Genomic DNA, 15,911 nt, shown 5'->3' on the forward strand with positions numbered 1-15,911 from the left:
TTATATATAAACGCTATATCTAAATCGTGTTTGAAACGAAATACATGCTACTACATGCTTTATCTTTATCTTTTCCTGTTCTTGTCTTTCATTGTAATATGTCGTAAATACCGAAATAATTAAATCTGAGAGAATGTCCGTCGTAAATATTTGTTTATATGCGAACATTTCGTTTCATCTCACATCAACCTATTTATTCTTTCTTCTTCTGTTGTCAGCAATGTATCTGATTACAAGCACAGCAAATTGAAATTGTTCTTCTTTTAAATTGAAAGATCCACAGGAGAGTTTAATCTTGTTTCGTTTCTACATTACATTTGTTATGCAAAGCTGATAGGGTTATTTTTCTATTCTATCTATATAAGTTACAGAAGGTTTGATGATATTTATCATTCAATTTTCAAGGTTTACTTGATACTATTCTTCAAAACCAGACAAGAGAAGTATGCATTGAAAGTACCGTACTAGCATAATGCTTCCCTGAATTCTATAATGTTATTGCAATTATCTTATTGAACGCATTTTCTAAGATAATATATTGAAAAAATAGTTTACTATTAATTAGTTTGATGATTCACCGTGTCTTTTTCTGGATGTAGTTTCTGATTTAATGCTTTCCAACTCAATTAATTGTAGAATTTAGGAACACAATATGTCTGACTATGCGGAAATAATGATCAGGAAATTTTGTAATACAATACGTAAAAACATAGCATAAGGCATAAATTTAGGAACAAAACGGTATTGTGAGCTGATAATGCAAATTTGAAGCTTACTGCGACGCATACTTTCATGAGATAAAACTTTCTCAGATATGTGCCGCAATAAAATCATATTTTGTAACATTTTACCGGACATTTAGTACTATATAAAGTTATAAGTACATATTGCTATATTTGGATTGATATACACATTGCAATTACATGTACCTCTAATCAACATGAGTAGAATATATTGAAGTTTGAATGGAATGATCAGTTGTTACACTGGATAAGTTATTAAAAGAGACAATTCTTACTTGATTCCAAGACCCGACAGCACCTTTTCGTAATCGTTGCCCTACAGCAAGCTCAAGATAAAACAAGGGAACACCCTCGATTATTATCATCACAGCATATGGAATCAGAAATGCACCTGAAAGCATAACAAATTCTATATAAGTATGTAAAATAGAGAAAACTGACATCCCAGTCCTAAAGAACGCTCAAAAGACGGCAAAATTGAAAATGTTGCAGGCTCGGTTTGATTGAGCATGTTCATTTACGGTACTGGAAAATGCAAGTTTCAGTCCACAACCCTAGCACCGCCTTAATCAGAATTCAACATTTAATCATTTAAACCTTAAACAGTTTTACATCAGTATTGTCTTGAACCGTTCAAATTAATCATATTTCTATTTAGTCTGGACATTCCAACGAATTGAATACCGTGAAATCTTGGCATAGTAAACCGTAAATGTTATTGTTTTACAATGGTTTGGTGCATAATCAAGAGCTAAGCAATTGTTGACAAACGTGAGAATGGCATATGGTGTACAATATAAAATCACTATCGGTTTCAACAGCAGGTTAAGGGTTCAATAAATAATGTTTACACTATAATTAGTATGATGTAAATGAGTACAATTGCAGCTTTATGACATTTTTTTTCCAGAAAAAAATATTATAGATCTAACTAATGCTTAATTAATTGACATCTTCTACATTTTCTTTTCTTCATAGTTCAGGACGTTTTTCTTAACAAAATGCACGTGATGAATTGTTTGTTAGGGTAAGATCGTTAATGTTACATCTTAAACTGAATATGAAAGTAAAAAAATTGCATATAATCATGGTATAAGTGGTGTTACATGTTTTTTCCTTGAAACATCTAATTTGATATATGGGTTTAATTGCTTGGAACACGGATTTATATGTAATATAAATCCGTGCGTGGAACATTGCTAGAAACGTACGAAATGTTTTAATATGCTTCACGCTATTAACTTTGAATATTGAATCTGAAGTATTATTATATCATGGATAACAGAAAAGGTCGGAATATGGTATTTGAAATACAATATTGTGTGAAAAGGGGGGACATGAAAAAGCTAAACATTACTTATTATCCTAAGAAGAATTTTAAAGGCTTTAAACGGAATATTGACTTCATACTGCGTTTAAATTGGGAAATTTTCTTATTTTGTTTTTGAACCGGTACAATATTCCTCTTAATGTTTTTATATGACTGTAAATGTTTATATTACAATATTCCATGTATATTTATGATCACCGCATTGTATTTTCTTTGCAATTTCATGTTTGTTGTATAATGTTGTGCCGAAGGCCTATGTTACAAGTATAAACATACAATTACAATATTCCAAAACAAAAGGAAGCAAATTTGACATTGTTATCAAGTCAAGCTACCTGTGAGATGGCGTACTCTTGCATTTTAGCATGTGAACATAAGCTGCATGGACGTGTGACATTCCCAGAATTAAACATTATTTAAAAATTTATATAACATCAGACAATTCACCGATTGTTATCTAAAAGCAACACAATACACACTTTGTGTAAAAAAATAACAAAACATAATGCCTTAAATTGATGGAAATATGACTTCGTCTTTTGATGATGAAATTGAAAGTAAACACAAAGCAGAATAAACTAAACATCAGTCAGAAGACGTCCTCTGAATCGGAATAAATCAAACGTAATTAGAAAATATTATCATCAAAAACGTCGTTATAACTGCGGAAATGCTTATTAGCAATTTTAATATATCTTCTGAAAGGCGCATTAAGCTTGAAATGCTAATTATGGTATTTTAATTTTTAAAAGGCTAATGTTTTGGTCTAAAATTCTAATACGATATTCTCATTTTTATAAGGCTAATATTTTGTTTGTCCAAACAATAATGCTAATACCAGTATTCTAAGCTTTAAAAGATTAATATTTTTTGCTAATATATGTATTCTTATAATCATAAAGCTAATATGTTTGACCTTAAATGCTACTAGTCTGATCTTTAATAAAAAGCCAATAGTTTGGTATCAAGTAACAATTCTCAAAAAGCTAGTCATTGGCTGTACAAATGAACCATCTTTTGATTTGATTCTTATCTTTGATTTGGTTCTTTGACTATTAGTTTAGTTGAAAAGATATAGTTTTCTGTAAGGGTGTCACCATTTTCTTTACACTTTGTTCCATTTTTGACATTGTTTCACATTAAAGACTATGTGATAAACATGTTATGATTATGTTTAAAAATGTATTAATGCAAACCTGGCTTTCTACAGATCTACAGAAACTCAATTCATTTCTTAGTGTTAATGTGCCTATAAATGCATGAACGCTGAAAAGTAATTCCAATTTAGTTCTTGATTATACAAAGAAAGCAAGCTTGCATCTAAATTGAAATGATTTTGGTTATAAAACATCCGCAATCTATGTATAAACAAAGATTAGCGACCGTAGTCAAGATACGTCTAACAGTTTCAAATGTATTTGACGTCATCAAAATATTAAAAATTCATTTCTAACTACTCTGAACTAGGAATGTGATTCAGGCGTAATCAAGATTGACTACATATAGAACATATTGATCTGCAATTACACAGATGTCTAAAATGCAAAAAAAAACCAAAAAACATACCTATGCCAAATATTTCGTGAACTGATTTGTACCATTCATGTCAATAAATACTATAGTATACATGAAAATACGTGAGTTCATCTTCGTCAGCAAACCTAAGTCAATACGAAGTCATATATAATTCATAAGTAACACTTTTTATAGATTCAATCAATCCGTTCAGCTGATTTTTCTATGTTTCGTTGAATAATCACTGAAAATAATAATTCTTACAACTTGAGACCTTAATTTTGGTTTCATTTGAAACATTCACACTTTATCATGCAATCTGGTTATCATTAAAATTCTGGAAACAAAGTGGTCCATCGGAAGCATTAATCACAACAAAATTACAAGGGAATTGCAGACTCGCTTTGATTGAGTCTGTACATGAGGGATAATGAAAACGTGCAACATCCGTCACGCCCCCCTTGCACCGGCTGAGCGGTACTCAATTCTCAACACTTAATAGTGCTGACATCAATGATCCCGAAGGACCAGGGGAATATAACAACACGGGTGAAGTACGGGGCAACTTTTTACAGCTGCCACACAGCACTTATTTATCTTATTTAAATGAAACATAAAATGAAGCATGCTTATTGTGAATTCAAGATGAAAACATAATGTAAATTGGTACAGTAAACAGGGTTCTGATATTTAATGCTATCTTGACATAATTATCCTCGATACATCTTTAGATTAAGTAACTTGGACACTAAAAGTTTAGCAATATTTTTTATGTAATCAGACGAGCATAATCGGTCACAATAGAAATCAATTCCTTTTTCGTCTGTTGAAATATCAGACAATAACATAAAGTATACTCACAGTAACATTAGAACCCATTAGCTTGTTGATTTAATGGCTAAATTATTTAGCTTTTTTTTCTGATGGATTTCGTAATTGTAGGCTATGCTTATTTTAAGAAATAATGTTAACAGTAAACACATAAGTGAAGGCAAATAAATAGTATTCGGACGAAGGAATCCTACTTAAAGAAAGAACGTTTGACTAACAAATATACATGTATGTACATGTTAAGGTCTGCGTTGGCAGAATCTATGATGTACCGCCGACCTTACAATGTTCTACTTTTGACCATTTGTCTCCAAAATCAACTATCTATTTTAGGACATAGACCATTTTACAGTTACTATTTTAACATGTTCAGTAAGCAAAAGCCTAATTGTATTGATATATGATTTCTGTTCCTCATTATTGCCAATCCCTCTTGATATGCCAGTGATATGTCTTGTTAGTCATTTATAGTGCTTACATGTACCTCGAGCGACTAAAAGCTACAAAGTAAAGATGCATTTTGAAATTATATGTCTAGCGTGTAATTTGTACAAAATGCCAGGAAGTTCAACAGTATCAAAACTTTTGAGGCATATTCAGACTTAAAAAACAGCAACAACATTTTTGTCAATTGTGAAAGTATATAATACTTGACAGAGTATCTTTAATTTTAAACCTCGAAAACGACGCTTTTGTTTAAATTTAGAGTGATATCTGCATTACATAACATTTGAATCTACTGGAAATGTAACGATTTGGTCAAAGATTGACCGATACTTTGTTTGGCTATCAAATTATGATTTCCGTGTCATTTGACACATTCCGGGATTGTTTTGGTAATTCTCTCTGTCTGAAGCATTTTAGACAGCACCTTAAATGATAAAAAGATATATGCACACAACAATTTGCATTATATTTCAAAAGAGTAACAAGTTTGGTTTCATTGTAAAATATTCGCAAAATGTGTAAAAAAAACTAGGTTATTAGTTGTTGCACTATATAAATAAATGAGCCGCGTCACGACAAAACCAACATAGTGCGTTTGCGACCAGCATGGATCCAGACCAGCCTGCGCGGATGCGCAGGCTTGTCTTGATACATGCTGGTCGCAAATCCATCAGGTTGGTTTTGTCGCGAAACGGCTCAAATGAAAATTTTAATTACTCGTAGGAAATAAAATGAATAAGATAATATTAATGTTCATTTACAGACATTGGACCAAGAGTACTGTTATGTGTGCCACTATACATCTAAATATTTATATATACTTTTGTGAGACTCATTTCTCTGGGTTTTTAAAAAAAAAAATGTAGTGCTGCTTTATAGCCAGGCTTATCAATAGTCTTTTGTAATATCAAATTTATTTTTCCTTAAATTAAAAAAAAGCGTAAAAGGTAATAAGCAAACATTTCGTAATATTTTGTTATAATAAATGATTATTCATTATGCACTAACAAATTTGTCACCAACGCAGTGCTTTTCAACCATATAGTGTAACACGTCAATATATGCCGTCATTCCAAAGAACATATTAACTATTTCTGTCATAAGATTTCCTTACTTATTCTCGTTAATGTCTTTATTCAAGAGAACATGGCAGCACTTTTATATTTAAAGACAACATTATCGACTACATTATTTTAATAATAAGATAACATTTCCGCAAAGTATTGTGACATAAGTTTGCATTTATTTCCTTTAATTCTTTTTGAAATGACATATTAAATGTAATTATTTCCACCTTTCTAGTATTTCAGGCATTGTTTGGTTGGGTGGCGAACAACTGCTGAACTGTGGTTGACTGTTTTTTTTTGCCTAGAGTCAAGCTAATAATGTCACGAACGTCAACTATTTCGCTGACAAATAGGTCACCTATGCAGAAAAATATCTTTATAAAATGCATGGACTTAAAAAAACCGCCGATGTTTAACCTTGAACGAAAATAAGTGATAAAATAGATAACAAGAACTGTCGGAGGACAGTAACGCTCGACTATTCGAAAATTTGTCACAAGGGTGTTTCATTGAGTATAATAATGCTTACCTATATGAATACATAAAATTGTACGAAAATGTACAAACCCTTCAAGTTTCAATACAATCACAGAGAACAAGTGTGTGAAGTTTCAATCCATTCCCTTCAGTAGTTATGGAGATACCAGCTTACACACAAAAACTTAACCACGAATTTATGAATCGAAAAAGGGGAATAATTATGCGAAAAAGTAAATCAGAGTAATGGGACTTGTGCCAATCATCTTAAATAATCACAGAGACCAAGTGTGTGAAGTTTCAATCCATTCCCTTCAGTAGTTATGGAGATACCAGCTTACACGCAAAAACTTAACCAAGAATTTCTAAGATAAAAAAGGGGCATAATTATGCAAAAAAGCAAATCAGAGTTATGGGACTTGTGCCAATCATCTTAGATAATCACAGAGACCAAGTGTGTGAAGTTTCAATCCATTCCCTTTAGTAGTTATGGAGATACCAGCTTACACGCAAAAACTTAACCAAGAATTTCTAAGTCGAAAAAGGGGCATAATTATGTAAAAAAGCAAATCAGAGTTATGGGACTTGTGCCAATCATCTAAGATAATCACAGAGAACAAGTGTGTGAAGTTTCAATCCATTCCCTTCAGTAGTTATGGAGATACCAGCTTACACGCAAAAACTTAACCAAGAATTTCTAAGTCGAAAAAGGGGCATAATTATGTAAAAAAGCAAATCAGAGTTATGGGACTTGTGCCAATCATCTAAGATAATCACAGAGAACAAGTGTGTGAAGTTTCAATCCATTCCCTTCAGTAGTTATGGAGATACCAGCTTACATACAAAAACTTAACCACGAATTTCTAAGTCGAAAAAGGGGCATAATTATGTAAAAAAGCAAATCAGAGTTATGGGACTTGTGCTTATTATGTTAGCTAATCACAGAGAACAAGTGTGTGAAGTGTCAATATATTCCCTTCAGTAGTAATGGAGATACCAGCTTACACGAAAAAAGTTAACCAAAGGTTTCTAAGTCGGAAAAGGGACATTATTATGTAAAAAAGCAAATCAGAGTTATGGGACTTGTGCCAATCATCTTAGATAATCACAGAGAACAAGTGTGTGAAGTTTCAATCCATTCCCTTCAGTAGTTATGGAGATACCAGCTTACATACAAAAACTTAACCAAGAATTTCTAAGTCGAAAAAGGGGCATAATTATGTAAAAAAGCAAATCAGAGTTATGGGACTTGTGCCAGTCATCTTAGATAATCACAGAGAACAAGTGTGTGAAGTTTCAATCCATTCCCTTCAGTAGTTATGGAGATACCAGCTTACATACAAAAACTTAACCACAGGGACGCCGACGCCGACGCCGACGCCGACGCCGACGCCGACAAATGGGTGACTGCATTAGCTCGATTATTCTACGAATAGTCGAGCTAAAAATTGAACACGTTTCAATGTTTCTTGTTATTATACGTACTGAGCCATATGTTATATCATTTTTAGTGCAAATTTCGGAAAGTGTAGAACCAGTCCTTATCTGCCAGTCGCATTCATAACATCTATGGTTTGTGCCGGAGACTTACAAAAAGTTTCATGGAATTGTATGATAGACCTTGTTCTCATTGCATCTTATCTTCTGTCGGCAACAAATGGGTACAATAGCAAATTCATGAAAATTTGTAGAATACAATTATTAGAACATATTTTTTCTACAGGATGTCTTAATATCAAGTCGTCTTGGAGCAGGAATAAAATAATAACATTTATCTTCGAACCTTATTCGAATAAACAGCCGCCGTGAAGCACGCTACTACGATGATAGTGAGAGTAAATCTATTTGGAGTCTAACAAAATGAAAGCAGTAAGTAATGAAAAGGGTAAACTTACACCATTGCTTTACAATAAATCCAATGTATTAAAGTGTATAGGTAAATCTCTTTTGTCATATCTAATTAAGGCACAAAGTTGAGAATATTCGAAGTTTAAAGGAGTTTGAAAAAGCTTTAAACTTGATCTTTCCAAATTAATCTTCTAACGCAACTCCCAAGACATTAAGCTATATAGAAGTGATGTATTATTCAATACTAACTAGCGATATTCAGATGTTATCAATGCATGCGAGACTTTTTCTACGTTCAATTAAAATGTTCAAAGCTGAGTGCATTGTGTGGGAATCCTGTGTAAAATGATAAAATACCGTGATTTTTTGTGCTTTAGTTTAAAATATGCATACACATGCACCTTTTAGTAAAACGATCAAATAAAAAATAAATAAATCACGCTTAATTGCTGCTGAAATGCTTTTTATTTTGTTAACAACATCATTGGCAACTTTTAATAAAGATACTTAAAATAATTTTATTAAGATTAAATGATTATTAATGAAAATGGCAAGAATAACAACACGAATATTGTGACGAAGAAAGATTTTAATTAAGTTTTTTGTTGAAACATCTACTATCCTACACACAATTTTGCTATATATTGTTTTTTACCATTTTTTATTCATCAATTTCACACAATTGGTATCTTATATAATAAAATCAGTTTATTGGACACAAGACAGTAACATTCTGTTAAGGTTATATATTATAATAAATTATGATGCTTTCAATTTAATCCCCGACCATTAGATGAACATATTAGACAACCGTCAAAATAACTGCTTAATTTTAACTTCCAAATTTAATTGTCTTGTGTCATTTGCATGCGCTTTGCAAAAAACTTTAACACACTATAATTATAATAATTCTACATTGTAAATTTGCGATTAAAGCAATAGCAATCATAATGAAAGCACACAGTTTCACTATAATAAATGGATAACAATTTGTCGTAAAAACGAAAGAGATTATCGAGAATAAAAATTAAAAAATAAATGGATAACTCAACAAATTGTCATATAGATTAGAAAAAGATCACCAAGAATTAAAATACGAACACGAGGAGTCCTTAGATAGCAATGGGAACAAAAACAAATTGTTTACAATTGCAAGATTGTTTTTTATGAGTTTTTTCATTGTAAACAATGTTATGTTCAAACTTGTATCGCCATCTATCACTGGCTTGAGCGGTATCCAATCTTCAACTTTAAAATTATTGTTATCAATGATCCCGAAGGACCAGAAAAATACACTGACATAAAGTGCTTTTTCAGTTGTCACACAACATTTCACTTCCACTGTTGTAAATGAAGAATTCTAGGATGTCCCTAAAAACTGTACTGAAAACAAAGCAATGTTTTGAGTTATGCAGTCTTTTCGTTAGTGACAATCTAATTTGCAAATACATGTATTGTAATAAAAAATCTCGACTGGCCAGAAAAAGTATATTGTTAATATTCAATTTGGCTATTTTAAATTATCATAAACATTTACATTCAAAAGTTAAGAACAAGACTAAATGCTTAGAATACATGTTACTTTTTAAACTTGCGAATTAAAATTTCATAATTATCACAATGAGACAGCAAAATTTATATTAATATTTGAGATAGATTGTTCCAATTATTAGAATATGATGTTGAAGAAAAATAATCTTAAAAAAAAAGAAGAAAAAAAGTATGTACAATTATTTCATCTGGTATGATATTAATTAAAACAATAGCAGTAAAGTATGAACACAGATGTATGTTTGAGTTTGTATCAACATTAACTTATTCTACATCTTGAGTTATTTTTTCTATTATTTCAATATTTTATGAAAACTGTTCAAGGGATAATGAAAACTAAATAATAAAGAAATAAAATAAATGTATGGATGAATAATCAAATATACGTTTACTTTAAGCATGTTATATGCCCGAGTCTTGTACGATAAATGCTTCATAAAGGTATAACATGTTTTCAAAAGAAACAGAAGGGTGTAAAAATCTTTCTAAAATATATCATAATAAACCTCATTTAAGTGCAAATTTCGTAAACAAGATACTGTTTGATATTTAGCATATTTGATGCTATTTTTAATCGACATATGAAAAAATGTTTTTATTCGAATTCACTGATCTACTGGTAAAATGTATATGGCTAGTGAAAATTTGCCTGAGAGTATTTAAAAATTATCATCTTAAAAAAGAATAAATCTATGTACTTGTCTGCAACGTCTTAGCACTGCGCCTAGATCTTAAACATACTGTTTTTCCTACAGATGAGTAAATCGTATTAAGCAGTAATGCACCAGCGGGTCACTTTCACATTTACACACATATGCGAAAAACATTACAAAAATCTTCTACTACTACTACTACTACTACTACTACTACTACACTTTAATTTAAGTTATTTAGTGTAGTGATTCTTGTTAATAATTTCAATAGAATACATATACTGTGTAAAATGCATTATTAAAAAATACATTGAGTATAGATACAGAGTTGATAACTAAAGTTGCTTCTCAAAGTATAAACATACCCCACTTTGTTAGTGATTGTAATAACCAGCCCTTTATAATGATTTTGTAAACAACGAAAGACACTGGAAACGGCGTTTTACATTGCTACGTAAGTGGCCAGTCCCAGTCCTGATATGCATTTGTTTAAGTTTATCAAATGCGAAAATTTTGTTGTGAAGCTAAAACGCTCAGAGCCAAGATATTTGATAAACTCTAAAGCATATAGAGTATCTATTTCGTATGCATCACAGTTTGGTAGACCGATACAAAGTTCCATAAATCAAGGTACATTGACAATTATTGGTAAAATAGCAGCGCCATTATGATAATGTCAAATTTGTAACAATTTTCTTCTTGCATATTAAAGACCAAAAGTATAGCTCAATGCATCTCTGCAAATGTTAAATCTTTAAATCATATACATGAAGTTAAAATTGCCTCACAATTGATGTCATGGGAATTCACTCTTGGCAGCCTATAACACTAAAGCAATCAAACATTTTTTAGTTTAGTTTTAGTTTCTTTCTTTTATTTCGGTAATACATCTGAACACATTTGTATACATATAAAAAATTATATGGTAGATCAACAGGCTTTCTTTTGAATATAATAGAAATGTGTTACATTGCACTATAAATTTAGCTCATATAGCCATTCAAAGCTAGTACAGTTACACACTAAGAAATCTGGTCACGATTTTGTTTTGTAATAAAACATTATTACTTTTTCACATATCGAGAAAATAGCACGAACTTAGATAAATGGAAGTTAATCGATGTCATGATACGAGGTTATCTAATTAACACACATAACCATTTCTTCTACTTTACCAGTCACGTGAACCAGCATTTTACTTAAGAATATCAATTCAGACCATGCTTATGAATATAAACTCAGTAAAGCATTATGCCAGAAACAAATAACCATGCTATATTCAAGAAAAGCTTTATTATCTTATTATAAAAATATGTTTATGAAAACAAAAACCTAACTAATCAGTCTATAGAGGTCTACGTTTCATTAAGGTAATTGTCTATGATAGTTATCAAATAACTGATGCTGAGACACGCGATAAAGCACTTGAGACCAAGAACACCAATAGTCTTATTATTAGTGGAAATATAAAAAAGTTTGACAAGATCATATGTGTTGAACTTTGCTCAAAGCTTTTCATAAATTATATTTCCGATAAATTTGGAGAAACACATTTAGTATATGTATGATATTTTAAGAAATAGTGAAAGTTTATTCTATAATTCCTTACTAGTTATTACCCTCCAAAGACGATTTAAACTTTATGAAATAATCCCTTTTTCTCCAGTTTTACGTTAAGATAATAATTGCCAAAATAATATCATGTTTTTCATAAACGTATCATCTTGTTTAATAGGCCACATGAAAATATATCATGTTTAAAAAATGAATTACCATCAAAACGGTAAACACACTGAGTTTGTGTGAGTCTTCTAATTGTTCAAAAGCTTGTTGTTTTATATTTTTTAAAAAAGCAATGGTGACTAGATTGTGGACATTTCCATAATAAATATAAATTCATAAGAAAAATATAGGTTATTTCATATTTTGATATCAAAACAATGCACACCTTTCTGACACCTTTCTGATTGCAATATATATTCTTTTATTGTTGGAAAAGATCAATCCTACCACCGGGATATTATAAACCATCGATTTCTTTTTTAAAAAAAAATGGCCATTTCCTAAGATTAGTGGATGTTTTAACTTCCTTTCCATTAAGTGTATTGTTTATGCATTCGGTTATATGTATTACATCTTTTTATTTTTTATATCTTTTAAGTGATAATAGTATACACTATTATAAACTATGTCGATGAAACCTAACGTTTAGCAGCACGATATTTATATGTCGGAATATTTGTAACTTTTATTACGTTAACAAAAATAGACCTGGAAATTATTGACAAACTGAACAAACAAAAGGTCGACAACGTATTTATCCGGACATCAATCACAGACGGAAATTAGACATTTGATTTGAGTATACTTCTCAGAACAACTGTATTGTTTGACCTCTGATAGGATTATTTCTGAAGTAGATGTTTTTGTCAACTTTAATGAGGCAAACAGCTGAATGCTCTATCCTTTCATATAAGCTAAAAATAACATTGAATACTTGTCATTCTATCAGTGATAGAGATTTGGCAGCAACCAAACAATACATTTTCGATAATAAAATTGTGAACAACAACAACAACAACAACAACAACAACAACAACAACAACAACAACGACTTTCAAGAACATTGTTGTTTGAGACTATCTCTATGCCATATGCTGCTTATTACGCTAAAATATTCCTAATTAGTTAAACCACAAGGGAGGATTTCTTTGATATTATGGTTCTGTTCGCCATTGTGTACACAACGCTTTTTCAGTGGCGTTACAAACTTTTAGCAGTAGCAAAGCATCATCAAGACGAATAAATTTCAGAAAAGCTTAGAATGCAAATTTTTGTTTTTGTTTTCATATCCAAATTTTACTGTAGGTAGCCTACACTAAACTAGTTTTAAAATGATAATTATTTACCTGACATGAACATTGAATTCTATGACATATTAGTTAATGTATATATTGTCAGTTTAACGTCCATTCAAATAATATTTCAGGATTGATAAAAAATGCAGCCAAAACTAAACGTACAGTTTTCAGGTCGTATACAGTCTGTGTTTTTACAATACAATAAACCCTAATTGACATTATGTCTAAAATGTAACATTAAATAAAATTTATTTTTAACCTAATATATAATATATAGGTTTTGTGATTTATTAGAGGTCAGTTGCTGACCATTTGCTATATTATTTTGAAAACAGTTATCTAAAAAGTGGATTATGCCTATATCGTTACAAGCCTTTATATTATTTATTATAAATGATGTATATCTTGATGTTATTTAAATGAAATATATATACATATACAAATTGGAAAGTCCGCGAAAGGAATTTCTGTAGCTGCTCACAGTGATGAATTAGCCTTACTTTTTTCTATAATTGTGATCCATAAATACTTTAAATAAAATGATTTATAGTTTCTATTGAATGTAAGTAAAAAATTCGTTAACTTATTCTTAATTATATTTTCTATTATTTCTGGGCTCCTGAAACTAATAAAAACCAATATGTTTTCACGTTTTAATTTAGTATTAAAATGATTAAGAAGATCCTGCAACACATACCAAAATGAAATTAATCTGCTGTGAAAATCAATTTTCTTAATTTAAATGAATCCTTACATTTGAGAGAGGCAAATTCTTTAATTATTTTTGTTAAATGAAGAGTACTCTTTCGAAATGTTAAATAACAAGTGAACCTTTGTGTCTTAAATACCAAGTATGTCTTTAACATATAATATCTTACCTCCGCCATTCTTTTGAGTAAGATAAGGAAATCTCCAAACGTTTCCAAGGCCAACTGCGTACCCGATCAAAGATAGGAGAAATTCCGCTCTACTGTCCCACATATCACGTTCCTCACCGGTATGGCGATCTATTTTCTTCTCCAGGTCAATCTTCAACAAATTAACAGTTGAAGCCTCAGGATTTATACTAAGCATGCTTCCACCTAGTGTGCTTCCATACGAATTAGATGGCGGCGAAGGTAAATTCAAGGCTTGATTTTCATGTGGTCCGCCGTCTCGCAAATGGTCATTGCCAACGTTGGAATGCGGCGATACCAAGTTCGTCATCTCTACTTTGTCTTGATTATCATCCATAATTATTTTAATTAGTTTTAAAACATCCACTGAGCATTCATTTACATGCACATACTTACACAAAATCCAATCATAAAATTTATTTTCATTTTATATATTATTTTACTATGTGAATGTATATGTAGTACACAAAACTCGTGTATATCTCTTTTTCGGTTATACTCACAAGATCAATCCTGTCAGCGCTAGAATGAAATTCCAGGAGGACAGATAAGAAAAGCTCTGATCAATGACACTGAAGGATTGATAGAATAATTAAAGGAAATACACCAGAGCCTGTTGAAAACTGATAACAGTTAACTGCAGACATACCGTTTTTAGAAGCAGCAGGGAGCATTAATGAAAATCAATTGCATTGGGAATGTTGCAACAACTACATTGTTATTTTACAAACCATGTTATATTAATAATATGATATAATGTATTACAAGATGAAAAAATAAATCGTGATTTTGAGCTGTTTCGATGAATTTTATCATTGATAGCAATGGCAATTAGCAACGACAACAGCAGCAACAGCAAAATAAGCAACAACAAATATATTGACTCTTTCTTTCTCTTCCTTCCTATTTTACTACTTTATTAATCTACATGTTCTAGTTATTGATTTATTTTCATCGTCAATTTTCTAACAAACTTGTTAAATAGATTAAACGCCAAAGTAAGAAAAGTATTCATTGTTTAAATTAAATTCTTGTTAATTTGTGTATATGCCTCAAAACGAACAGTTATGATTAATGAATTTACTTATTATAAACGTAAGACAGCAAGTACAAGTCGAAATGATATGTATAGTTTAGTGTCTATATTGCATATTTTGTTAACATTTATATAAAATTTGTAAAATACTGGTTACAGAGCGAGTTTCTAAGCTTCCTACTTAATCCGTACGGGGGAAAAAGTGTGGAAAATGTCACACTAGGGGCACCGTAGAAATGTGACCGCCCCAATAAAATAAAAAACTTACAAGATAATATCCGATAGTACAAAGAATGTTGTATATAAAATAACATGAATTGTTTACTGTTTAAAAATAAAACAAATAGATTAAGTTAAAAATATTAAAAGAAATTTCTTAATTTCATGTCATAAACATCAGAGTTAAAAATTTTGGAATTCCCTGTCTAGATAAGTGCCAAGTATTGTTTAATATTCTTGAAACCTAACTTTATTTTTAACATTTGTGTATAATATATACTGACATACTTAATGCAATGGAAATGCGATTTATCTTTCTAAAATGAAATCAAATTGGCAACGCTGAAAGAAACAATCCTTATATTGTACTATTGGCAAATCTGGACGCAAAACAAAGTAATTTGTCTATTTATATGAACACAAATCTAGTTATTGTA

General features: G+C 30.7%; 1 protein-coding gene across 1 annotated transcript in view; it reads right to left on the reverse strand.

The window, feature by feature from the left end:
• The window catches only part of LOC132714453 (sodium-dependent neutral amino acid transporter B(0)AT3-like), a 38,397-nt gene extending 23,572 nt beyond the window's left edge, over window positions 1-14,825 (reverse strand). Inside the window, exons 1-2 of the mRNA XM_060697343.1 lie at window positions 14,202-14,825; window positions 1,019-1,134 (exon numbers count right to left, since the gene is read on the reverse strand). Coding sequence (XP_060553326.1) covers window positions 1,019-1,134; window positions 14,202-14,556 — 471 coding nt within the window. The 5' untranslated portion in view covers window positions 14,557-14,825. The remainder of the gene's footprint in view (window positions 1-1,018; window positions 1,135-14,201) is intronic.
• Window positions 14,826-15,911: the final 1,086 nt, after the last annotated feature.

Source organism: Ruditapes philippinarum, unplaced genomic scaffold (assembly GCF_026571515.1).
Source record: "Ruditapes philippinarum isolate M1 unplaced genomic scaffold, ASM2657151v2 ctg12_1_1_1_1, whole genome shotgun sequence".
NCBI lineage: Eukaryota > Metazoa > Mollusca > Bivalvia > Venerida > Veneridae > Ruditapes > Ruditapes philippinarum.